The sequence below is a fragment of the Rana temporaria genome, chromosome 1 (assembly GCF_905171775.1).
Source record: "Rana temporaria chromosome 1, aRanTem1.1, whole genome shotgun sequence".
Classification (NCBI taxonomy): domain Eukaryota; kingdom Metazoa; phylum Chordata; class Amphibia; order Anura; family Ranidae; genus Rana; species Rana temporaria.
In genome coordinates, this window is record NC_053489.1 from 301738771 (window position 1) to 301766341 (window position 27571).

General features: G+C 46.0%; 1 protein-coding gene across 8 annotated transcripts in view; it reads right to left on the bottom strand.

Moving 5' to 3' along the window:
• The window catches only part of MPDZ (multiple PDZ domain crumbs cell polarity complex component), a 257792-nt gene that overhangs the window by 98665 nt on the left and 131556 nt on the right, over window positions 1–27571 (bottom strand). For all 8 annotated transcript variants that reach the window (XM_040358412.1, XM_040358432.1, XM_040358424.1 and 5 more), the window contains 3 exons: window positions 17904–18008; window positions 13374–13466; window positions 13065–13242 (listed from right to left, as the gene is read on the bottom strand). In XM_040358412.1, the coding sequence (XP_040214346.1) occupies window positions 13065–13242; window positions 13374–13466; window positions 17904–18008 (376 nt within the window). The remainder of the gene's footprint in view (window positions 1–13064; window positions 13243–13373; window positions 13467–17903; window positions 18009–27571) is intronic.

Sequence of the window (27571 nt, forward strand, 5' to 3'; positions counted from 1 at the left end):
AGTGTAAATGGAGGTCAACACATAGAGTAAAAGCAGAAGCAAAAGTAGAAGACTCATGGAGTAAAAGCAGGAGTAGCAGCCGTTTGGCCATTTACTAAAGAAATACGCTGCTAGTGCAGTGTATTTCCCTAGTTACTAATGTGCTCCGTGCGCCCAGGAGAGGGTGCATTGTGCACCAGTACAGACCTGGCGCACGGCACATTAAACTGTAAATTGCGGGGGTTTGGGCGGGAGTTTATTAGGGGGGGAGGTGGGGGGATGCAGGGGAAGTGAAGTGACATGTGTTTTAAAGTGTTTGGCGGGCCGAATTGAAAGGGAAAGTGTTTTTTGAAAACAGATCCCCGTACGCTTGCACAGTGCGCCTGAACCTCGGGAGGTTCATTTGCATACTGGGCATGCGCAGAGAGAAAAGTCAGGGATTCCCGTGCGCCTTGTCAGTACGCCGTGAAAATCTTGGTAAATACCAAGCGGCGTACCCGTGATTGCGCTGCGTGACGCGGCGCACGGGAATCTCCGAGCTGTTTTCAGCCCTGAAGGGGAACTCGGCGCCAAATTTCAAACTTGAAATCGGCGCGGGTCCCCCTTCAGGGCTACATTAGGCTCTTAGGCTTGGTCCGGAACGTGAGGGGTTAAACCCGCGCCGATTCGGCGCGGGGGTCCCCCCCAGATCCAAACCAAGCCCTCATCCCAAGCATGCAGTCTGGCCCGGACAGGAATGGGGGAGGGGACGAGCGAGAGGCCCCCCCCCTCCTGAGCCGTACCAGACCGCATGCCCTCAACATGGGGGAGTGTGTGCTGTGGGGGAGGGGGGCACTGCCCCCCCACCCCACAGCACTCTTGCCCCCATGTCGATAGGGACAAGAGCCTCTTCCCGACAACCCTTGCCATTGGTTGTCGGGGTATGCGGGCGGGGCTAATCGGAATCTGCGAGCTCCCTTTAATAAGGGGGCCCCCAGATGCCGGCCCTTCACCCTATGTGAATGAGTATGGGGTACATCGTACCTCTACCCATTCACATGGGGGAAATGTAAAGTAAAAAAAACACCACACAGAATAAAATATTTTATTAATCTGCTCCGGAGCCCCCCCTTTCTTCTTTAGCTCTCTTAGAAGGGGGGGTTTCTTCTCTCCCGATCTTCCGCCGGGACCCTGGGCTTCGGTGATTTCTGCCGGGGGAGGGCGCCATCCCTCGGTCCTCTCCGGAGCCTTCCGCCGGATGCCCCCACCCCATTTAAGCTCTTTTTCATTAGGGAGGGGCATCCGGACTTCGGGGTCTTCTGCCGGGGGATGGCGCCTATCCCCCGGTCTTTCCGGTGCCTTCCGCCAGGGTTCCGGTCTTCCTGGTCTTCTGCCGGGGGTGCGCCAACTCCCCGGTCTTTTCTCTTCTGTCTTCTCTGCTCCCTCTTCTGCCTGGCTCCCCCGCGGAGCCAGGGCTTTCTTCCGTCTTCTTTCTTCTCTCTTCCTTCTTCTGCCTGTCTCCTCCGGGAGCCCAGGGCTTGTCTCCGCTGTCTTCTTGCTTCTCTTCCATTGGATGTTGACACGACGAGGTCCGGCGCTGGAATGCCGTCTGAGCAGTGGGCATGGACTTATATAGGGCAATGCCACCATGTGACCTCAACCCATGTGACATCACATTCCCATCATGCCCAGGGAATGTGATGTCACATGGGTTGAGGTCACATGGTGGCATTACCCTATATAAGTCCATGCCCGCCGCTGACACGGCATGTCAGCGCGGAACCTCGTCGTGTCAACATCGAATGGAAGAGAAGGAAGAAGACAGCGGAGACAAGCCCTGTGCTCCCGGAGGAGACAGGCAGAAGAAGGAAGAGAGAAGAAAGAAGACGGAAGAAAGCCCTGGCTCCGCGGGGGAGCCAGGCAGAAGAGGGAGCAGAGAAGACAGAAGAGAAAAGACCGGGGAGTTGGCGCACCCCCGGCAGAAGACCAGGAAGACCGGAACCCTGGCGGAAGGCACCAGAAAGACCGGGGGATAGGCGCCATCCCCCGGCAGAAGACCCCGAAGTCCGGATGCCCCTCCCTAATGAAAAAGAGCTTAAATGGGGTGGGGGCATCCGGCGGAAGGCTCCGGAGAGGACCGAGGGATGGCGCCCTCCCCCGGCAGAAATCACCGAAGCCCAGGGTCCCGGCGGAAGATCGGGAGAGAAGAAACCCCCCCTTCTAAGAGAGCTAAAGAAGAAAGGGGGGGCTCCGGAGCAGATTAATAAAATATTTTATTCTGTGTGGTGTTTTTTTTACTTTACATTTCCCCCATGTGAATGGGTAGAGGTACGATGTACCCCATACTCATTCACATAGGGTGGGGGGCCGGAATCTGGGGACCCCTTTATTAAAGGGGTCTCTCAGATTCTGATAAGCTCTCCGCCCGCATACCCCGACAACCAACGGCCAGGGTTGTCGGGAAGAGGCTCTTGTCCCTATCGACATGGGGGCAAGAGTGCTGTGGGGTGGGGGGGCAGTGCCCCCCTCCCCCACAGCACACACTCCCCCATGTTGAGGGCATGTGGTCTGGTATGTCTCAGGAGGGAGGGGGGCGCTCGCTCGTCCCCACCCCCATTCCTGTCTGACCAGACTGCGTGCCTGGGATAAGTGCTTGGTTTGGATCTTGGGGGTGACCCCCACGCTATTTTTTTTTGCGCGGGTTTAACCCCTTATGTTCCAGACCAAGCCTAAGAGCCTGGTATGCACCTGGAGGGAACCCACCTTATTTTTTTTTTGGGGGGTCTGGAGTTCCCCTTCATGAACAGCGATCTCTCATTTACACATGTCAGTCCCCCCCCCCTACAGTTAGAACACACCCAGGGAACATATTTAACCCCTCCCTCGCACCTAGTGTTAACCCCTTCCCTGCCAGTGGCATTTTTTGAGTAAGCAATGCATTTTTTACAGCACTGATCGCTAGAAAAATGCCAATGGTTCCAAAAAAGTGTTCGATGTGTCTGCCATAATGTCGCAGTACCGATAAAAATCGCTGATCGCCCCAATAACTAGTTAAAACAACAAAAAAAAAAAATTTGTAGACGCTATAACTTTTGCAAAAACCAAACACTAAACGCTATTTGCGATTTTTTGGAACCAAAAAGATGTAGAATACGTATCGGCCTAAACTGAGGGGTTTTTTAGTTTTTTGAATATATATTTTTGGGGATATTTATTATAGCAAAAAGTAAAACTAATTTTTACATATGTGGGCGGGACTTACGCAAGTCCCGCCCACATATATAAACATCGTTCAAACCACACATGTGAGGTATTGACGCGTGCGTTAGAGCGAGAGCAATACTTTTACCACTAGACCTTCTTTGTAACTATAAACTGGTAACCTGGAAAAAAAAGAAAAAGGTTGCCTATGGGGATATTCACGGAATTCATTTTGGCCCCATTGCAGGAGTGTTTCCAATAGTAAAGCGTGACATGTAAGGTATCTATTTACTCAGTGTAACATCATCTTTCACATTATCCCCAAAAATTGGGCTCACTTTTGTGTTTTGTTAATTTTAAACCACTTGAGCCCGGACCATATTTCTGGTCAATGACCGGGCAAGTTTTTGTGATTCGGCACGGCGTCGCTTTAACTGACAATTGCGCAGTCGTGCGACGTGGCTCCCAAACAAAATTGGCAACCTTTTTTTTCACACAAATAGATTATTAAATGTGCGTGTTTACTTCTGTCTTTAACACCTCCCCTTCAGGCTGGAAAGCATCAGATCAGGGGAAACCAAAAAAAAAAAGCTCTCATTCCATTGCAGCTTGGTTCCTACATGTGTGATGAACTGAGCATGCTCAAACACTTAGAAAAAAAATATCCTTTCTTTTTAAAAGGTGAAAAACACTCATTGGATGCTCATAGAGCGTGGTTTGGATTAATTGCAGGTGTGCCCAATTACAAGCTCACCCAAACTAGAGACTGCAATTTGTTCATGTGATTTCAATTGCTTCATTACTAGCACTGTTATAAAAAGCTTGGATCGATCAGTCCTCAGCTGCCCTCAGAAGGGGCAGGCTGGCAGAAATGCTGGTGCTAAACACAAATGTGGTTTGTTGCATGGGTTTTGTTTTATTTTGCCAATGGTTTTGGTTTATTTTTAAATGATGTTCACTTTGATGTATTTGTCTATATTGGCCTTATTTTATGAAAAATGTGTAAAGCTATGGTTATTTAGAATTTTGAAATGTATTTTTGTTTGTTTGTCTTTTTTTGCTTTCCTTGTTTTGTTGACCAATAAAAATTACTTTAAAATTGTTAAGTTTGTCTTTTGTTACTTTTTCATGCTACATATGATGACAGCTGCAGCTGAACTAGGTTTGGGCCTAACAAATTATGTGTGTCTAAGCTTCTTTCCTGGTGTGTAATCATGAAATGTTTGCCATGTTTATTCTCCATGACTTTAAAGACAAAAACTGGTAAGTATTTTATTTATTCTGCAGTGGTCCTCAGCCCTCAAGTACCCCCGACAGGACATGTTTTGGGGATTTCTCTTATCAAGAATTGCTGTCCAGACTGTATTTTAAAGCACATGTGCAAGATGAAGGAAAACCTGCAAACATGGCCTGTGGGGGGGGGGTTTGCTATTGGTGGACAGGCTTGACGTGCTGATTTACAGCACTGTGCTTAAATCTAGCGCAAGGCAATCCTATTCAAATTGTGGGTGTTTGAGGGAAGCCAAGTGAGTGTTAGAACCCCTGCTTTGTGTTTTTTTATTTTTGTGTTGAGCTTTGTGTCCCTTTTCTTAAAATTGGCTTCACTTCCTGTCACACAGCTGAACAGGAAGTGAGGTTAAAACCCTACCAGTGTCATTTCTTGGGGACACAGGTCAATCTAACTAGTGTCCCCATTAAGCAAATTGCACTCCAGCACTGCTGTGTACACCCCAAATCATGGGTCTTCAAACTACGGCCCTCCAGTTGTTCAGGAACTACAATTCCCATCATGCCTAGTCATGTCTGTGAATGTCAGTGCATTACAAGGCCTCATGGGATGTGTAGTTCTAAAACAGCTGGAGGGCCGTAGTTTGAGGATCCCTGCCCCAAATGATTATTTAGTTTGGGGTTTAGTAAAGGCAAAGCCACTCTGCAGTACAAGCATAGTTGCTGAAAATCAGAGAGGAAGCACTGATGGTTTTAACATCCAATCCTGTAGAAGCAAAGTTGTTTTGTTTTCTTTCTTCCTTGCTTTGCACTTGTAGTGCAAAGTGGATTTGCCTTTAGTCAATGGACCCCAAAGTCCAAGATCCCTAATAATTTGGGGTGTACACAGCAAAATGCTAGAGTGCAATTTACATAATGGGAAACTATTTAGCTTGATCTCTGTGTCCCCAAGAAAAGATATTAGTAAGGTTTTACCCTCACTTCCTGTTTGGCTATGTGACAGGAAGTGAATGAATTAGAAAGGGTGAAGACACCTCACAAATGTTGTCACTATCAGGGGTGCAGACATCCCCAAAAAATGAGCAGATAATACTTATTTGCAAATTAATAATTTTTTAGTTAACATTGGGTGGGGTGCTCTAACGCACACATTCCTACATATTAGCAACGCTCTATCCTGGCCTATTGGCATGGTTATATTTTTTGGGGCTCTCAATAAAACTCTATGAAATTTGTGCTTAAACTAGAACCAGGGGCGGACTGACAACTCATGTGGCCCCTGGGCAATAGAAGATTATGGGGCCCCTCTGGCTTACAGATGACCACCACGCCAGGAGGTAGTGCAGAGGCGGGCAGCTAAAATCTTGGGATATTCACATTAAAAGCATGTCATTTTCGGACATATCAGGGACAGATCTAAAAAAAACACAGATTTTTACATACTGTCCCTGGTTTTACTGAGCCTGGCAACCCGGATGGGGCCCCCTAGTGGCATGGGGCCCTTGGGCAGTGCCCGAGTGACTCAATGGTCAGTCCGCCCCTGACAAGAACTATAATCAACAAGTTTTATTTTCTTAAATTTTGGATAGAGTGAGGGAGGGTTATAGGCCCTGTCAGTTTATTTTGTATTATCTGTGTCCAATTGGGGAGATTTGCCTTCACTTCCTGCCCCATAGCCAAACAGGAAGTGAGAGAAAAACTATGCAAATTAACCACTTCCCGCCCAGCCTATGGCCGATTTACGTCCGGGAAGTGGTTACACAATCCTGACAGGACGTCCTGCAGGATTTCATGCCGCACGCGCCTGTGGGGGCACGCAGTGCGGCGATCGGTGATGCGGGGTGTCAGTCTGACACCCTGCATCTCCGATCTCGGTAAAGAGTCTCTCACGGAGACGGAGACTCTTTACCACGTGATCAGCCGTGTCCAATCACGGCTGATCACGATGTAAACAGGAACAGCCATCGATGGCTCTTCCTCACTCGCGTCTGACAGACGCGAGTATAGGAGAGCCGATCGGCGGCTCTCCTGACAGGGGGCGTTCGCGCTGATTGTTTATCAGCGCAGCCCCCCCTCGGATCACCACACTGGACCACCAGGGATGCCCACCCTGGACCACCAGGGTGTGCAAAAACAAAAAAAATATAGAACAAAAAAACAAAAAGCAATAAAAAATAAGAAAAAAGATGCCAATCAGTGCCCACAAATGGGCACTGACTGGGAAAATCAGTGCCACCCCACAGTGTCCATCAGTGCCACCCCACAGTGCCCATCCATGCACAGTGCCCACCTATCAGTGCCCACCTGTGCCACCCATAAGTATCCATCAGTGCCACCCATAAGTGCCGCCCATCTGTGCCGCCCATGAGTGCCCATCAGTGCCGCCTATGAGTGCCCATCAGTGCCGCATAGCAGCGCCGCCAATCAATGCCACCTCATCTGTGCCGTCAGTACTACCTCATCGATGTCCATCAGTGCCATCTCATCGGTGCCCATCAGTGCCGCCATATCAGTGCCCGTAATTGAAAGAGAAAAACTTATTTACAAAAAAATTAACCTAAAAAAATAAAAACTTCTTTTTGTTTCAAAATTTGCAGTCTTTTTTTAGTTGTTGCGCAAAAAAAAAAAAACGCAGAGGTGATCAAATAACAACAAAAGAAAGCTCTATTTGTGGGGAAAAAAGGACGCCAATTTTGTTTGGGTACAGTGTTGTATGACCGCGCAATTGCCATTCAAAGTGCGACAGTGTTGAAAGCTGAAAATTGGCTTGGCGGGAAGGTGCGTAAGTGCCTGGTATGGAAGTGGTTAAGGGAATCCAGTGCCCCCCCAGAACTAGTGTGTGGGTCCCCTGAAAATTACTGGGCGGGGTTATACAAAAACAGGGTGTGACCTTGACAGGAAGGGGTGGGTCATTTTTCTATTAGGAGGTGCAGATATGTAGTCAGGCCTAGGGCAGAACCAAACCTAAATATACTACTGCATATTAGGGCTTATTTAGACCGGAACCGATTTACAGCGTGTTTTTATATTGTGGGAGGAAACCCACGCAGGCACAGGGAGAACATGCAAACTCCATGCAGATGCTGTCACGGGCGGGATTCGAACCAACGACTCTTTTGCTGCTAGGTCAAAGTGCTATACACTACACCACTGTGGTGAACGAACATGATTGCAGCTGAAAGCATGAGAACTTTTATTTTTTTTTTCAATACCATGCTTTCCAGCCTTATTGACCCCGCCTCTCTCCATAAAGAGGACCTGTCACACACTAGTCCTATTACAAGGGATGTTTACATTCCTTGTAATAGGAAGAAAACTGATCATTTTTTTTTTTTTTTTTTATTTCAGTGTAAAACATTATAAAACTAAATAAAAATAAATAAGAAAACCCCAAAAAAAATGTTTAAAGCGCCCCGTCCCGACGAGCTCGCGCACAGAAGCAAACGCATACGCGAGTAGCGCCCGCATATGAAAACGGTATTCAAACCACACAAGTGAGGTATCGCCGCGATCGTTAGAGTGAGAGCAATAATTCTAGCCCTAGACCTACTCTGCAACTCAAAAAATGCAACCTGTAGAATTTTTTAAACGTCGCCTATCGAGATTTTTAAAGGGTAAAAGTTTGATGCCATGCCACGAGCGGGCGCAATTTTTAAGCGTGACATGTTGGGTATCATTTTACTCGGCGTAACATTATCTTTCACAATATATAAAAAAAATTGGGCAAAATGTATTGTTGTCTTATTTTTTAATTCAAAAAAGTGATTTTTATCCAAAAAAAGTGCGCTTGTAAGACCGCTGCGCAAATACGGTGTGACAAAAAGTATTGCAATGACTGCCATTTTATTCCCTAGGATGTCTGCTAAAAAAAAATATATAATGTTTGGGGGTTCTGATTAATTTTCTAGCCAAAAAATTGTGATTTTCACATGAAGGAGAGAAGTGCCAGAATTAACCCGGTGGGCAAGTGGTTAAAGTACTCATGGCTATAAAGAATAGAGTCATTGCTCATTAAAAAAAAAAAAAAAAAAAAGGGGGTCCCTCCAAATTAAATTACCAGGCCCTTCAGGTCTGGAATGGATATTAAGGGGAACCCCGCCGTAAAAAAAACCCCCAAAAAATGGCGTGGGGTCCCCCCAAATATCCATACCAGACCCTTCAGGTCTGGTGTGGATTTTAAGGGGAACTCCACCCCAAATTGAAAAAAAAAATGGCGTGGAGTCCCCCTAAAAATCCACACCAGACCCTTATCCGAGCACGTTGACCTGGCCGGCCGCAGAAAAGAGGGGGGGACAGAGTGCGGCCCCCCCCCTCTCCTGAACCGCACCAGGCCACATGCCCTCAACATGGGGAGGATGTCCCCATGTTGATGGGGACAAGGGTCTCATCCCCACAACCCTTGCCCGGTGGTTGTGGGGGTATGCGGGCGGGGGGCTTATCAGAATCTGGAAGACCCCTTTAACAAAGGGGACCCCCAGATCCTGGCCCCCCCCCTATGTGAAATGGTAATGGGGTACATTGTACCTCTACCATTTCACCCCCAAAAAAATGTCAAAGTGTTAAAAATGACAGTAGCCGGTTTTTGACAAATCTTTTAATAAAATCTTCTTTTCTTCTTTCCTTCGGGTTTCTTCCGCTGCTTCTTTCTTCTCGTCCACATCTTGCCCGACGTGTTCTTCTATCTTCTCCGTCCGTCCTTCAGCCTTCTGGTCCCGCATCTTGCCCGTTGTCTTGTCCTGTCTTCTTCTCCGTCCGCCTCCTCGTCCGCATCTTGGGTCTTCTGCGGTGTTCTTCTCGGTCCGCCAGCCTTCTCGTCCCCGGACCCAGCGTTTGAATTTGATTTGGCCGCCGTTTTCCCGCTCCTGGGACCCGCCCCCCTCTGACGCCACAAGTAAACTCCTTAGAAGGTCATGTGCGTCAGAGGGGGGCGGGGTCACATGAGTGTGACACGGCGGGAACTTCTTCTCCGGGCGGCGCGATTGAAATTGAATTCCCCCGCTGTGTGACGCTCTGCGACCCCACCCCCCTCTGACGCACATGACCTTCTAAGGAGTTTACTTGTGGCGTCAGAGGGGGGCGGGGTCACATGAGTGTGACACGGCGGGAACTTCTTCTCCGGGCGGCGCGATTGAAATTGAATTCCCCCGCTGTGTGACGCTCTGCGACCCCGCCCCCCTCTGACGCACATGACCTTCTAAGGAGTTTACTTGTGGCGTCAGAGGGGGGCGGGTCCCAGGAGCGGGAAAACGGCGGCCAAATCAAATTCAAACGCTGGGTCCGGGGACGAGAAGAACACCGCAGAAGACCCAAGATGCGGACGAGGAGGCGGACGGAGAAGAAGACAGGACAAGACAACGGGCAAGATGCGGGACCAGAAGGCTGAAGGACGGACGGAGAAGATAGAAGAACACGTCGGGCAAGATGTGGACGAGAAGAAAGAAGCAGCGGAAGAAACCCGAAGGAAAGAAGAAAAGAAGATTTTATTAAAAGATGTGTCAAAAACCGGCTACTGTCATTTTTAACACTTTGACATTTTTTTTGGGGTGAAATGGTAGAGGTACAATGTACCCCATTACCATTTCACACAGGGGGGGGGTCAGGATCTGGGGGTCCCCTTTGTTAAAGGGGTCTTCCAGATTCTGATAAACCTCCCGCCCGCATACCCCCACAACCACCGGACAAGGGTTGTGGGGATGAGACCCTTGTCCCCATCAACATGGGGACATCCTCCCCATGTTGAGGGCATGTGGCCTGGTGCGGTTCAGGAGAGAGGGGGGGCCGCACTCTGTCCCCCCCTCTTTTCTGCGGCCGGCCAGGTCAACGTGCTCGGATAAGGGTCTGGTGTGGATTTTTAGGGGGACTCCACGCCATTTTTTTTTTCAATTTGGGGTGGAGTTCCCCTTAAAATCCACACCAGACCTGAAGGGTCTGGAATGGATATTTGCCGGGAACCGCACGTCTTTTTTTTTTTTGGTTTTTACGGCGGGGTTCCCCTTAATATCCATTCCAGACCTGAAGGGCCTGGTAATTTAATTTGGGGGAACCCCTACACATTTTTTTGTTTGTTTTATGAATGAATCCCTTTAGAATTGTCAGAGCCGACAATTCATTATAGCCGCGTGTGAATTTTTAAATGACTTTTTTCCTTCTGAATGTCACTTTGTGCAGGGGGAGTTCTAAGTGCGGGAAAAATGCGCTATTTCACATGCTGACATTACACCCCCCCTAGGTACGAAATTTAAAGGAATATTTCACTTTTATTGTTTCACTTTAAGAATTATTAATTTCACTGCTCCCGAAAAAACGGCCGTTTTAAAAAATAAAAAAAGCATTGATACATGTTCCCTGGGGCAGGACTGAGGTCCCCAAACACTTTTTAGGACAAAACTTGCAGATTAGCCTTTAAAATGAACACTTTTGATTTCTCCCATAGACTTCTATAGGGAGTTTGGCGCGGCTTTACATATTAGTTTCAATGCGCCGGCTGCTACGCTGGTTCATGCGCCCAATTAAGCCTCCACCCGGAGTACTAATTAACGCATGAACCAGCGCAGCGCACAGAGCATAGTAAATCAGGCCCATAGTCACATAAAAAAAAACGTAACGTTATAGTGTAAACAGGAGACTTAAAAAAAGCTATTTTTTTTTTTAAGTGTCTATGCGTTGGCCTACATTTTAGAAGATCGCTAAAATGCAGATCAGCATTGTAAAAACACGCATAAAATTGATGGAAATGTACATCCACTTTCCCTGCATTTTCCTTTCAGTGTGAACTCAAAAAGTCCTGTGATCCAGCACGGCTTATTTTTCTGACTAAAGTGCCACTTTGAGGAGGAGGAGATTCATGAGAAAAGGGATCTCTACAACCCCAGAATGTTAGGTTCTTCTTCTCCTTCTCTCTTTTTATCAGGGTTTGGCTCTGCTCTCTTGCTCATAATTTTATTCTATTCTTCCTGTATGGATTTATGAACAGTCGCTATGTTGCTCACTTTATCTATGTAAATGCAATACATTCTTTTTGGATAAATATTGCAATTAAAAAGTGTAGGAGAGGTATTGCTGTATTATGCTTAGTGCGATATGACATACTTTAATATTGGTAACTATTGTATTATTATTATAATGATACAGGATTTATATAGCGCCAACAGTTTATGCAGCGCTATACAACATAAGGGCAGAGAGTACAGTTACAATACAGGAGGATTCAGAGGGTCCTGCTCATTAGAGCTTACAATATAGGCTGTAGTGTCAAGAGATACAGAACGTAATAGCTGTGGGGATGAGCTGTTAGAGAAAAAATAAATATACAGTTGTTAGGTGGGGGCAGAGTAGGCCTCTCTGAAGAGAAGGGTATTCAGGAACTGTCTAAAAGTGGAAAAAGTAGGAGATTGACAGATTGGGGTAAGGAGTTCCAGGGAATGGGAGAGGCTTGGGAGAAGTACCAGAGGCATGAGTGGGAGGTGTCAAGGCAGCTAGAAAGCAGGAGGTCTTAAGAGGGACGAATAAAACACTTTGGTTGCTATTTTGAGACTAGAGCTGGCTATATATTATACAGTTTTCATATTTCCTTTAGATTTACCTTCAATAATGTGGATAAAAGGGCCTGCCTGATTGTATAGAAAATTAAATCTAGGTTTGACCTCATATCATATGGTTTTGGTAAATCTAAAGGAAAATTATACAATGTATGGCCAGCCTAGGTCAGTGATGTAGCTGGAGCCAGAGTTGTGGATGGCTTTGTAAGTTGTTGTTAGCATTTTGAATTTAATTTGTTGCGCGAGAGGAAGCAAGGGGAGGGATTGACAGAGAGGAGTAGCAGACACTGAACGGTTGGTAAGGTGAATGTGTCTGGTAGCAGCATTCATGGTGGACTGAAGTGGGTATAGTCTATGTAAAGGTAGGCCAATGAGGAGGGAGTTGCAGTAATCAAGATGAGAGATGATTAGAGAGTGAACAAGAAGCTTTGCAGCATCATTGATTAGGAGGGGGTGTATTTTGGAGATGTTACAGAGGTTGAGGCAGCAAGCTTTGCACAGTGATTGGACGTGGGGCCAAAAGGATAGTTCAGGATTACACCTAGTACCTTGGCATGTGGGGACAAGTTAATAGTTGAGCCGTTAATCTTGACAGAAAAGTCAGGGGAATAGTGTTTATAGACTGAATACAATATAAAAGCAAATAATTCTCCTAGTAGTAGCCCTTAAAGCTGAAACAAAAAATAGTTGGAAGAAAGCTTGCTGGCCGCAATGACCAAATTTTTTTGTTTATAAGTTCTTTCTAGTGCCAGCTTGAAGATCTGAGTGGTTGCTATGGCCAAAACTTTATTCCAGTGTCACATTATAGCTAGTAATAAAAGTGCTTATAAGCTTTTTTTCTTACCACTGGTACCTACTCGAATAAAAAAAAAAAAACTGTGAGGACACTTTATAATGATAAACATTTAAGCATTTGCCAATGCTGGTATGAACATTTCAGAGAACAATATTACATAATCACTTTTGAAAACAAATGCGTAAACTGTACCACTAAGACTGGCAGTATGGAACAGTAAGATGACATGCTCTTTCCCTGACACCAGCACTTGAAGGGTTAACACCCACACACTTTGTGTTCTAAGGCATTCAGCAATGACGGTTACATATGCCTGCACATTACAATGGTCTTCCAGATGGTACCTCTACAATCCTATCTCCAGTTTTCAGAGTTCCATTTTTGCCTGCAGGACTGTCCTCTAGAATGTGTTTGATGAAGATTCCTCTCATCACTTCCCCATTGCTTAATCGGCTTCCCATGCCTCTGCCACCGACAATGCTGATCCCCAGAGATTTACCAGGCTCCCTCCAAAGCTCTACCCTGTGAGGATAAAGAGAGAAAAAAGAAATGCTTTGGATTATACACGTTCAGCCCTCATGTTGTAGACAAAACCAAGACTTTGTATTTAGGGATTTTCACAGTATACAGTGAGGACAAATAGCAGTGTAAACCTTCTTGGGGTATTCCAGTTGCTGAATGCTGCATGTTCCAGTTCACTTTCTTCCCCTTCCCCTTCCTCACGCTCAGGTAGCTCTGGAGCATCACTGGGAAAAAATCACAAGCTGCTTTCATTTTTGTTTACAATCAAAGGTGCTTTATTTTTAAGTTCTACTGCTATGATGCAAATGAAAGCTATCAAATATAAATTGCAGAAAAACAATCCAAATTCAGCAGAGAAACTAAAAGAAGGCGCAAAAATGTGCCTTTATGAACTTTCATTCATTTTCTACATCACCCACAGAGCCCTATAATATCTGTGTCACTCAGTATGTCAGGGTAACCTCATGCTTCCGGAGCACTGCCATGTTCTCCTCCCTGCACGTAATTGAATTGCTTTAAGGTCTTTACTTAAAGTAAAATAGTTTAATTTAAACTACAGGTTGTTTTTAGTCTCCTTTATAATATAGTAAAGCTGGCAATAGACTTTTAGAACCTTGGCAAGTTTAGCAGAAACCGGTCGAGATTCGAACCATGTATGGGCATGCTAAATGCACCCAAGTTGATTGGTCTATCAACCTGGGTACAACCAGCCGATCGGATTTTACATGCGATTATTGCTAGTGGCTGTTATAGCCGCTAGCAATAATCACTGTGTTCTCCTGGCAGGGATGGCTTCCCCCGCTGGGAGAACACAAAGGCTCTGCAGGAGGGATTCCTCTATCAACACTGGATGCCGTTGATGGGGGAATCGAGCGGTTTTCTTTCCTGCAACCCATGGTTGTAGGAAAGAAAATTGCTCCGTCTACAGCCGGCATTAGATAGGATATAGAGAGATTTATGTCCTTCAAATTCAATCAATATTTTCTTCTTTTTTTTTCAACTCTTCCTGAACTTATAAGGCAACCTAATATTTTTTTTTTACTTTCCTGTTTTACAAAGAATGCTTCAAGTGTAAATTGCTGTGTGGGTCTGCTGGGGAGCCTTCACCTCAAGGTTCTTTCTAAATGGGACAGAGACAGCCAGATGGATAAAAATGTAGAACCTAACATTTTTTTCTCTCTCTATTGCCTCGTACACACGACCGGTTTTCCCGTCGAAAAAAAAAACGGATGGTTTTCACGACGGAATTCCGCTGAAGCCTGCCTTGCATACACAAGGGGCCTGATTCCCAAAAGAGATACGCAGACTTAACTGCTGTTCAGTCTGTGCCTAACTTTGGAAACGATCCTCAAAATGCTTTTTCCAAAGTTAGGCAGAAAATCTGACATGTGTAAGACACTTACACGGTCAGATCTTAGGATGCAGTACCGCATCCGCCGCTGGGGGCATTTCTCATGGAAATGCAGCTTTGAGTATGCAAATGAGGACTTAAGCAGATTCTCAAAGCATTTCAGCATTGTGATTTCTGCGTAAGTTCCGATTTTGCTTGCGCAAAACTAGGGCTGGTTTTACAATGTGTAAAGTTAGTCACACCTTGTAAAGGCCCATTCAAGCGACGGCATTTGGTATGCATTCCTGAGGGAGAACTCCACGGCAATTTTTAAATTCAAAACCGGCATGGGTTCCCCCCCCCAGGAGCATACCAGGCCCTTAGGTCTGGTATGGGTTGTAAGGAGACCCCCCCTACGCCGAAAAATCGACGTAGGGGGTCCCCCTACAATCCATACCAGACCCGTATCCAAAGCACGCTACCCGGCCGGCCAGGAAGGGAGTGGGGACGAGCGAGCGCCCCCCCCCCCTCCTGAGCCGTGCCAGGCCGCATGCCCTCAACATGGGGGGGTTGGGTGCTCTGGGGCAGGGGGGCGCACTGCGGGCCCCCCCACCCCAGAGCACCCTGTCCCCATGTTGATGAGGACAGGACCTCTTCCCGACAACCCTTGCCGTTGGTTGTCGGGGTCTGCGGGCGGGGGCTTATCGGAATCTGGGAGTCCCCTCAAATAAGGGGGCCCCCAGATACCGGCCCCCCACCCTAAGTGAATGGATATGGGGTACATCGTACCCCTACCCATTCACCTGGAGGCAAAAAGTAAAAGTTAGTAAACACACAACACAAGGGTTTTTAAAATAATTTATTATTCTGCTCCGGAGGCCCCCCCTGTCTTCTTTATTAGCTCTAATACCAGGGGGGGCTTCTTCTTCCGCTCTCCGGGGGTCTTCTTCCACTCTCCGGGGGGGTTTCTTCTTCCGCCCCCCGGGGGGGGGGCTTCTCCACTCTCCGGGGGGGGCTTCTCCACTCTCTGGGGGTCTTCTTCTATCTTCGCCGCTCTCCGCTGTTGACTCGGCGAACCCCGGTTCTTCTGCAGCTGTCCGGTGCCTTCTTCTTCAGCGCTGGCTGCCTGCTATCTTTGTGTGTAAGCTCAATTTCTAGCAGGCAGCCGGCGCGGTCTTCTGTGACGTCAGGGTCTTCTCTTCTGTTCTTCTCCCCTCTTCCGATGTTGCCTCGTCGCCTCTTGACACTGCAATGATGGAAGCATGCCTTGCATCCCATTTATATAGGCATCACCGTCCCATCATGCTCCGGCAGGTACCCACGTGGTGGGTGCCTACCCACGTGCACCCACCACGTGGGTACCTACCGGAGCATGATGGGACGGTGATGCCTATATAAATGGGATGCAAGGCGCGCTTCCATCATTACAGTGACAAGAGGCGACGAGTCAACATCGGAAGAGGGGAGAAGAAGAACCTGACGTCACAGAAGACCGCGCTGGCTGCCTGTTACTAATTGAGCTAACACACAAAGATCGCAGGCAGCCAGCGCTGAAGAAGAAGGCACCGGACAGCTGCAGAAGAACCGGGGTTCGCCGAGTCAACAGCGGAGAGCGGCGAAGATAGAAGAAGACCCCCGGAGAGCGGAGAAGCCCCCCCCGGAGAGCGGAGAAGCCCCCCCCGGAGAGCGGAAGAAGAAACCCCCCCGGAGAGTGGAAGAAGACCCCCGGAGAGCGGAAGAAGAAGCCCCCCCTGGTATTAGAGCTAATAAAGAAGACAGGGGGGCCTCCGGAGCAGAATAATAAATTATTTTAAAAACCCTTGTGTTGTGTGTTTACTAACTATTACTTTTTGCCTCCAGGTGAATGGGTAGGGGTACGATGTACCCCATATCCATTCACTTAGGGTGGGGGGCCCCCTTATTTGAGGGGACTCCCAGATTCCGATAAGCCCCCGCCCGCAGACCCCGACAACCAACGGCAAGGGTTGTCGGGAAGAGGTCCTGTCCTCATCAACATGGGGACAGGGTGCTCTGGGGTGGGGGGGCCCGCAGTGCGCCCCCCTGCCCCAGAGCACCCAACCCCCCCATGTTGAGGGCATGCGGCCTGGCACGGCTCAGGAGGGGGGGGGCGCTCGCTCGTCCCCACTCCCTTCCTGGTCGGCCGGGTAGCGTGCTTTGGATACGGGTCTGGTATGGATTGTAGGGGGACCCCCTACGTCGATTTTTCGGCGTGGGGGGGTCTCCTTACAACCCATACCAGACCTAAGGGCCTGGTATGCTCCTGGGGGGGGGAACCCATGCCGGTTTTTTCTTTGAAAATTGGCATGGAGTTCTCCCTCTCAGGAATGCATGCTGAGCGATGCTGTCATTTTTTTTTATAATTATTTGTTTTCCCGGCGCGTATATTTTTTTTCACCCGTCGCAACTTTAGTGTCCCATCGCAATCCACAAAGCCGCCCGGCGTCAATTAAGTTCGCGCGCTGCACGTCGGGAAAATTACGTCACACGCATGCGCAGTACGGCCGGCGCGGGAGCGCGCCTCATTTAAATTTTAAACGCCCCCCGGAGAGGAGGACCGCCTTGCGACGGCGGCACTTAAGTTACACGGCCTGAAATTTCTAGGTAAGTGCTTTGAAGATCGGGCACTTAGGTAGAGATTTTAAGTCAGTGTAACTTAACTGCTGAAAGTTAAGTTAGGCAGCTTTTTTGGGACTCAGGCCCAAGGTCACACAAAAGTCCGGTGGACTTTTGACTGCCAAGAACGAGGTGACGTAAAAGACTATGATGAGCCGAAAAAATTAAGTTCTATGGGCCAGATTCAGGTAGAAGTGCGGCGGCGTAACGTATCGTAGATACGTTACACCGCCGCAAGTTTTCATCGCAAGTGCCTGATTCACAAAGCACTTGTGATGAAAACTACGCCGGCAAAGGGATCCTAGCATGCACAAAAACATAGAAAATCCAGCCCATGGCTCTACCTAGCCTCAGCACAGAATGTATGGTTAAGCGGTGTTGTCTTACAAAGGGGTAGGGTTATGGGCCAAGCTGAAAATGACAAAGCTTTCAGTGGAAATACGAATAGTTCAAGAGCTGTCAGCCACATCTTTCATAATGGGATTTGTACTTTTAATTGCGGTAATTTTTGTGCAAAACTCTACTTTAAAAAAGCTAGATTGCCTTGTCACCGATTGCCTTGTTTCGCCAAGTCAATGGCCTATTGTATCGTTCTTGATAACAGCAGCTTCCGTTTTTTTTTCATAAGATACTTTTTATTATTAGGATGTTCTATTTTGGCTTGATAAAATATTTTGTTATAATCATCCCTTCTCACCTATTGTTCTGTACAGGCAAAGGTTCAAACGATAGTGTTCCTTCACTAAGTTGGCCAATACTTGATCGATATTCTTCAAAACTCTCACTTGGAACATATGTAATGCTACAAAAAAACGCACACTATTAGTGAAAACACTGGAGAAGAAAATGGTTGTATTGTGTAAATCAACAAGATAAATTAAATGAATTCACAGATGTACACATTTATACATGAGGGGATGACAATAAAAAGTAAACAAATGCCTTACCAAATCAACTTACCCACAAATGTTATAGGGAGCTTTGAATTTTAAATGTATTTGGTTCTCACAGTTCAGTGTTACCTGGATACATGTATCTTATAAACCCAAAAACTAAAGACAGGAGACCGTATTTCTATATGACAATGCAAAGTATATGTTACCGTTTAATTTTTGCTATTTTCAGCTATCTATAAGTAACATCAACAATGTGTGCAAAGGGCCTGAGCCAAAAGTGTAAGTCTAAGCCTAAACCTGTCTCCCTCCCTATTCTAAGCCCTATACTAACTACCCTGCAAAGATAAGGGCCCGGATTCACAAAGACTTACGCCGACGTATCTACTGATACGCCGTCGTAAGTCCAAATGTGCGCCGTCGTATTTATGCGCTGATTCTTTAAATGAGATACGCCTGAATTTTGGCGTAAAGTTAAACCACCAAAAAGCTGGTCTAAGTCGTTTAGGATATGAACGTCGGAAGTGCCGTCAGATTTTCCGTCGTTTACACAAGTCGTACGTGAATGGGGCTGGGCGTAAGTTAGGTTCACGTCGTACGCATTGAGCCGTCGTATCTTAGGGAGTATTTGCGACGTGATTCTGAGCATGCGCCGTTCGTTCGGCCATGCATTCACATGGGGTCACACTTTATTATAATACTACACGCCCACTGCCTTGCTACTTTGAATTAGGCGGGCTTACGCCGGTCCATTTACGCTACGCCGACGTAACTTAGGGAGCAAGTGCTTTGTGAATACTGTACTTGCCTCTCTATTTTACATCGGCGTAGCGCATATGAGCTGCGCTACGCCCGATTAAACATACGCCGCTCTACCTGAATCTGGCCCAAGATGTCTATACCTACCTAATCTAAGGGAGCTCTGGTCCAATCACTGGATTAGCTCCCAGCGCTGGCTTCAGGACAGGGGAACGACAGTGGACAACAGAAGTCCTATAGTAAGTCTATTGCCTCGTACAAGCGATCGGATTTCCATCGGACAAAGCTGTGGAATTTTGTTCGAAGGTCGTTGGCCATGAACTTGTTCTGCATAAAAATATCAAAACTTTGTCGGCTAACAAACAGAAACAACATGGTTTTTCTGTTCTTTAACACCACATTTGGTCAACTTCTGCTAATGTAGTCTTATGGTGAGCATTGCTTCTTTCCGACAGACTTCTGTACACACGATCGGATAATCCCACATCACACATTTGTAGTCGGAAAATTTTTAAGTAGGCTATCCCACATTTGTTGTCGAAATTCCGACAATTGTCCGATAGAGCATATAAACGTTCGGATTCTCCGACAAAACCCTGCCATCACACAATTCCCGTCGAAAAATCCGATCGTGTGTACAAGGCATATATATGACATCACTGTCCAGGCATTGCAGCAGTTGTCACTCATTTGCATGGATGGAAGGATCTGTTTCTGCTGGCTGAACTAAAAAAAAAAACACTAAGTGTATGGTCAGCTTTAGGTGGGAAGTAGAAAAGTGGATCAACCATCTGTTTTTACCACCTGTATAAAGGAAGACTTAAAGCGGCTGTATAACCGCAACAAGTTTTCTTTTTTTTTTTACACCTGAAAGGCAAAAGGCATAATGAGCTAGTATGAACCGCATACTAGCTCATTATGAAATACTTACCTTGGAACGAGGTGTGGAGAACTTACCTGGTCCACGCCGAGCGAGATGTCATCTTGCCTCGCGTGTCTTCCGGGTATCGCCGCTCCAGCGCTGTGATTGGCTGGAGCGGCGAAGTCGTCACTCCCGCACATGCGCGTGGGAGACTTCCTTTCCGGCAAGGTCCGGCGGCTGCCGGGCCTTTAGCCAAGGATCCCTGCTGCGCATGCGCCGTTGCAATCAGCGACGCATTGCGAGGGGAATATCTCCTAAACCGTACAGGTTTAGGAGATATTCTTTATACCTACAGGTAAGCCTTATCATAGGTTTACCTGTAGGTAAAAGTGGTAGTAAACAGTTTACTACCACTTTAATGTTTGTAAAATGAAAAAATCCAACTGCTTTCAGACACTTTGACTACTGTAGCTTTACAATAGCACATTTGTTGGGACATTAATGGTCAATCCTAAAGATTTGTTCTATTTAATTGTCATGATTACTAACGTAACCAAAAGTGAAAGTAAAGGTACTGTAAATGCAAAATTTTGAGTTGCTACCAGAATGAAGATAAAGGGGAAATCTTTCAAAGGGGAGATTTGTTCTCATAATAAACGTTTAAAGATGAATTCCAGATATGGCAATTTTTACATAGTAACATTGGTCCACCTTGGACTATGTATATACCATATCTGTGGGAACACTGTAGCAGACACCACTACTCTTATCTCAACTTGCTTACGGGTCCCGGGGTGAGCGTTTTCCCTGCTGCATTCAGAACAAAAAGTTGGCTGCTGGGCACAGGCACAATTTAGGCCCCGTACACACGACCAGTTTCCTCGGCAGAATTCAGCTTCCGACCGAGTTTCTGGCTGAATTCTGCCGAGGAAACTGGTCGTGTGTACACTTTCGGCCGAGGAAGCCGACGAGGAGCTCGACGAGGAAATAGAGAACATGTTCTCTATTTCCTCGTTGTTCTATGGGAGCTCTCGTCCCGCCGAGCTCCTCGGCGGCTTCAGGGCTGAACTGGCCGAGGAACTCGATGTGTTTGGCACGTCGAGTTCCTCGGCCGTGTGTACGAGGCTTCAGAGAATGCTTTGCATTTTCTCCATGAGTGCAAAGCATTCCCTGATTGGACTAGGTAAAGAGTGTGACATTACCACCGAAGTGATCTCTGAATGTCGCTCTTGCTAATCAGGCAACCTCCTGTGTCCACAATGTGGCAGGGTACGGCACAAGGAAGCAAGTGGAGATCACTGAAGTAGTGGTGTCAACTACAGTGATTTTGATTTTCTAGAGGGATCCCACAGGTGAGATATATGCATAGTTACATTGGTCCAAGCTGGACCAATGTAACTACAGTATGTGAAAAAAAAAATCCATACTTGTAATCTTTCTTTAACCACTTAAGACCTGGACCATTATGCAAGTTAAGGACCTTTCCCCTTTTTGCGATTCGGCACTGCATCACTTTAACTGACAATTGCGCGGTCGTGCGACGTGGCTCCCAAACAAAATTGGCATCCTTTTTTCCCCACAAATAGAGCTTTCTTTTGGTGGTATTTGATCACCTCTGCGGTTTTTATTTTTTGCGCTATAAACAAAAATAGAGCGACAATTTTGAAAAAAATTCAATATTTTTTACTTTTTGCTATAATAAATATCCCCCAAAAATATATAAAAAAAACATTTTTTCCCCCCAGTTTAGGCCGATACGTATTATTCTACCTATTTTTGGTAAAAAAATCACAATAAGCGTTTATCGTTTGGTTTGCGCAAAATGTATAGCGTTTACAAAATAGGGGATAGTTTTATTTCATTTTTATTAATATATTTTTTTTACTACTAATAGCAGTGATCAGCGATTTTTTTCGTGACTGCGACATTATGGCGAACACATCGGACAATTTTGACACATTTTTGGGACCATTGTCATTATCACAGCGAAAAGTGCTATAAAAATGCACTGTGTATTGTGAAAATGACAATTGCAGTTTAGGAGTTAACCACTAGGGGGCGCTGTAGGGGTTAAGTTTGACCTCATGTGTGTTTCTAACTGTAGGAGGCGGGGCTGGACGTGTGATGTCAGTGATTGTCTTTCCCTATATCAGGGAACAGACGATCACTGACATTGCCACAATGAACGGGGAAGGTGTGTTTACACACACCTCTCCTCGTTCTTCAGCTCCTGTGCCTGATTGCGGTACGCCGGCGGCGATCGGGTCCACGGGTCCCGCGGGTGTGGTCACGGAGCTTCGGACCGGATCACGAGCATGACCCCACGGCTGGGCACTTAAAGAGGACATAAAGGTACGTGCTTGTGCCCAGCCGTGCCATTCTGCCGACATATATCGGCGTGAAGGGGTCCTTAAGTGGTTAAGAGGAGATTTCTCTCACATTGTTCCAGTTAAATCTAGATAAACATAAGTGAAGGGAAATCTCCTCAATGGGATACTGACATAAAAAAACAAAAACAAAAAAAACCTGTGAGGGGCAGTAAACATATCATAGTTACAGGCTATTTTCCCCCCTAAATGATCGGTACTGATCACTCACTGTGTTCATTCATAACTGAAGAATAGTAAACACTGGGTGAATTCAATATAGCTGCTTCTCCACTTTTTTGCTGTTAATCCCTCTTGTTGTTGTCAACTTCATGAAGCATTTTTGTGACACTTGTGGTTATAACAGCAACTCAGATGGATCTGAAATGTGGCACTTTTACATCGTGTCACATTGAATGTGCTACCTTTACATTGAGTCATATAAAAGTGGAACTACTTGCTCTTTTGGCATAAAAACTGGCTCAGACAGATTTTGCAAAAGTGGTGCAGTATGAGCCAAATTCAAGTATAAGTTCTAGACAGGTATATGAAATTGGCACATTCTTCACCACTTTTAGAATACATGAGAGACACTTAAAAAAGTCTGCCTGAACCACACATTATAATTTCCAGGGAGTGTTTACTATGCTTCAGTTTGTGAATGAATAGAATGGCTCTGTACAGAGCTCTCCCTGTTCGTTCATTCAGTGAGTGCAGAGAAAGGGATTCGGGATCTGTGCCCTCCAATCCGTTTCTCTGACTCAAAAGTCTGTTTAGATCTCTGATGTTTCACCAAAGCCCCCCTCCCAAACAGGGCTGTATGAAAAAAAAATTGTATTTTTTTTTTAAATAATAGCAATTATGATATTAATAAAAAACAACTAACTAGTACCCACCAGCAATATATACAGTGCCTTGGTGAGTGGGCTTTAGCCCAGGTTCACACTGGGCTGCGGGAGTGAATCTGTGCGAGTTCAGCTGAACACGCACAATTTTACTCCCGCTGGCAGTCCCGATTTCGGCCGCGATTATAGAGACATCTGTGCAGGTTTCTGCACAGATGTCAATGTAAATCGTGGGCCGAAATCGCAAAAACTAGTACAGAAACTACTTTTTGAAATCGGTGCAGCTCCGCAGATGCGGTGTCGCACCAATTAGGACGGTGCCATTGCCGTCAATTTGCGGCAAATACCGCCGTTTTGACATGCCAAATCGCATGTCAAAACGCACCAGTGTGAACCAGGGCGTAAAGCTGGATTCACACCTATGCATTTTGAGTGCTTTTTGCCGATTTGCACTACAGTCCATTTAACATGGTTTCCTATGGAACACGTTCTGTAGTGCAAATCTGCAAAATGCAAAAAACACTAAAACTGCATAGGTGTGAATCCAGCCTTACACAGAGCCACTGCACATATGCGTTCATGGGGGGAACAGCTTTTTTTTTGTTGCTGAGGGCATTCTCACTGCGTACCTTAGTTACCTATAGTAACTAAGCTGTTAAAGGCAGCTCTTGATGCATGCTTGCGATCTGGTGCTTGCGATCACATGACTGCTGTAACAGCTAACTTTACCCCGATTTTACCTGTAAGGCCCCGTACACACGACCGAGTTTCTCGGCAGCCAGAAACTCGATGGGAGCCGTATTCTGCTGAGGAAACCGGTCGTGTGTACACTTTTGGCCGAGGAAACCGACGAGGAACTTGTCGAGCCAAATAGAGAACATGTTCTCTATTTCCTCGTTAGTCAATGGGGAAACTTGGCTCGCTGAGATCCTCGGCGGCTTCACAAGGAACTCGACAAGCAAAACGATGCCCGTCGAGTTTCTCGGACGTGTGTACGGGGCCTAACTGCTTTTGGTTTAGTGACTCAGAACAAAATGTATTCCTGAGTATCAACATAATTATAACTATAACTTTCAGGACCCTGCCAATATAATTTTATGTATTTTTTTTCCCAACGGGATGTGTTTAAAGGGAGCCTGCATTCCATTTTTTACAGTAAAAGCTTCACTTTGTTATTGGGCCTAAATTTACCCAATTTATGTTTTTTTTCCTTGCCACTGTCATTCTACTGCCCAATGTGGCATGTATGGGTAACCTCATTTGGATAGATCTGTGGGAATTGGTGGTTACACACTGGCCGAAAATTGTCTGAAAATGGTTGGTTCAGGGGAAAAAAAAAAACAGCTGACTTTTTTGGCCCATGTGTACAACTCCTTGTCCAACAGAAGAAAGAGCATGCTGGAAAACCAGCACCTGATCAGCTCTCACAGCTATTGACAGTCCCCTGTCAGAACACAAAAGCTCAGCGGGAGATCGGCGAATCATCGGATGTGTTAGTATGGCGATCTGTAATTTATTTTTTTATTTTTTTCAGCCTGCTGGGTTAAATAAAAAAAATAAAACGTATATGAGGTACTCGGCATTAGCCAATAACTTGGGCAAATCAATGCACCTGTAATCAAAATGAAATCAGCGAGGTGCACAGAGAAGGCTTTGCCAGCTAATAAATGTTTAGACTACCGGTACAGTAGACTGCTGTTCTCCGATAATGCCACGGTAGTACTAAAAACCTAATTTAAATAAGACAACAGTAAGTCTAAACACCTTTTTTGTTATGAGCATTTTAGAAATAACATGTGATGCTTCTCATCTATAGATTAGAATAAAATGTAAATGACCAATGAACTAGTCTGCATAATGAGATATTTCTAGACTATGCTGTTGTGTAGATTTTGCCGTCTGCCTCCGTAAAGAACCATTATATTTCTCGGAAAAAAAGGATGTTTAATAGGATTTTCATGGAAAGGAATGAGTTACAAATTGTCAATAATATGTTCTTTCTAATAAAGACCTGAAGAGCACTGCTCTGACAGAAGAATACACGTAATTTCCATTTGATTTCATATTATGTGCTAAATTGAATCAAGGGAGATAAAAATACCATGAAGCCCACCAGCACCTTAATCAAGCATCACAGCTGGTGGCTACCAACACAAGTGCTTTGGGAATTAGCCAGTAAACATGACGATATCACAGCTAAAATGAATTTGATCCACTGCCTGGCACCTGGGTTTTTTGACTGACATCCAATGAGTAGGAGTCAGATAAACAACTCATGAATGCATGATCAAGATTTTGCTTTCAATACAAAATGTGTTGTCTATAGGAGGAGGGGAGAAATGCTTTTTCTTCTGATTTTTGCTTAATAATAAAATCGAGGCTGAATGCTTAAAAGTAAAAAAGTTGTCATTTAAACTTTCTCTTTTCGACTTAAGTAATTTTACTGTCAAACATCTTTTTGATTAATAATGTTTTTATTTTACGTCTCACTTCATTTATTTACATCTCGGCTATAACATGTTTAGTTTGTATCATAAGCTTGATGTGGTCAGTCTAGACCAGCGGGTTTCTCATCTTTCACAGAGATTGTTTTTACACGGTCTTTTACAAAGGTATGAACCAACAAAAGGAACGCCAAACCAGATTCATAAAGAAGTCCAAATCCGCTTTGGACTCCTTTATGAATTTGGTCTGGCACCCGTTCTGTTGATTTAAAAGAGAAGTTTACCTTTTGGGAAAAATATAACAGAACATGCAGTGTCAGAGGAGAGGGGTGGGTTGTTGCACCCCTAAATATGGGTGTAACATGTTTGAAAAGGTGAACTTAGCCTTTCAGCTTGAAGTGATGTTCCTGGGTACCTACTGGAGGGTAGGCCTGGTTGTATGTAGGCTGCTTAAACAGAGCCAGTGAGTTCTTTGAAAGACTGCTTAGGCATTAAAGTCCCAATGTGTCTTGTATGTATTCTTTGAACCTTATGCAAATGTTTGGGCATCCCTGGTCAAATTAAAAGAGGAGTGTGGGAATCACAAAAACAAAAATCATACTCGCCTAGATGGCTGCAGCACTGATCCCAGCTGCAGTTGTCCCCTGGAGACTCTGAGGCCTCGTACACACGAACGAAAATGTCTGCTGAAACTGGTCCGCGGACCAGTTTCCGCGCACATGTCCGGCCGTGTGTAGGGCCTACCGGACCGGATTCCTGACCGAGCGGACAGGTTTCCAGCGGACAAAAGTTTCTTAGCATGCTAAGAAACTTGTCCGCTGGAAGCCTGTCCGCCGGACATGTCCGATGGTCAGTACGACTCATCGGACATGTCCGCTGGCCCGAGAACCCGCGCATGGCGTCGAAGAGATTCGACGCATGCGTGGAAGCATTAAACTCCCGGGTTCGCGCACGTCGCCGCGTCATCGTCGCCGCCACGTCACCGCGTATTCTGTCCCCGGGGAATTTGATCTGATGGTGTGTACACACATCAGACCAAATTCTGCCAGCAGACATGTCCGAGCAGACCGTTTTCATCGGACATGTCTGGCCGTGTGTACAAGGCCTAAGACTGAGAACTGAGTGATCAAAACACAGTTGATCGGTCAGCTCTTGGTCCTCAGCCTGCAGAGAGCTTGTGACTGTCAGTCACTAGAGCGTCGGGCTGTGGAGGGGGCAGGAATGGCTGGCTTAGTGGCTCCCTGAGAGGCTGAGACAGTTATTGGTCCAGGCTTCTGGGCAGATTACAACCATATGGGATCTTTTTAGAGCCTAGACCAGCTCTGTAATGTCAGACAACAGCAGACTTTAGCCCGCTGTTGGCTAAAAACAGGTCAAAGGAGTGCAGAACTTGGTTCACTTCTGCGTTGGCCATACCTCTCCTTTAAAGGCTTGCTGAACTTTTTAAACACAATATCTACAAGTAAAGATAAACAATAAATGCTTCTGCAAACTTTGACATCCAATTACGATTTACTGTGTTTGCTTAACTTTATGGACTGGTTATAAAACTATTTAGAATGTACAAAAGTTTAAAGCCTATCTCCACACAAGACTAGCTTTGAGCACCCAGTCAACCAGTAGGAGTAACACTTCCTCTAGCAGAAATAAGAGCCTACAAACATTACCTGCAGTGTTTTATTTTTTATTCTTCATAAAACGATGTCCAGCCTAAGAGCCGATTCACACAGAGGCGACTCGTTCCGTACTATGGAACCATTCTAATAGGAGCGACTCAAGTTGCTCCGACTTAGAAAAAGGTTCCTGTAGGACTTCGGGACGACTTCAGGGCGACTTGCATTGACTTCAATACAGAAGTCATTTTGCAAGTCGCCTCTAAAGTCATGTGCAGATCGCCTTGCTGAGTCGCTCGGCAAGTCGGTTGCCCCTGTGTGAACCGGCTCTTATGCTCTCTAATTACGGAATACTGCCTATTGTAACAAAAGGTGCTTGTGACACTACATTGATGGACTGGGGTAGCTTCAGACTGGTCACTTTACAGGTAAGTGTCTTTGTCAAAGTGGGGGGGAGCTCAGGAAAAAAAAGTGCACAGCAGTTGGACCAGAGCTTACAGCTAAAGACTACTGCACTCAATGTAAGAGCAATGGTCTGACTGCACCTCGCTTCCTGCTGACTGCAGTGCTGTAGCAATGGTAA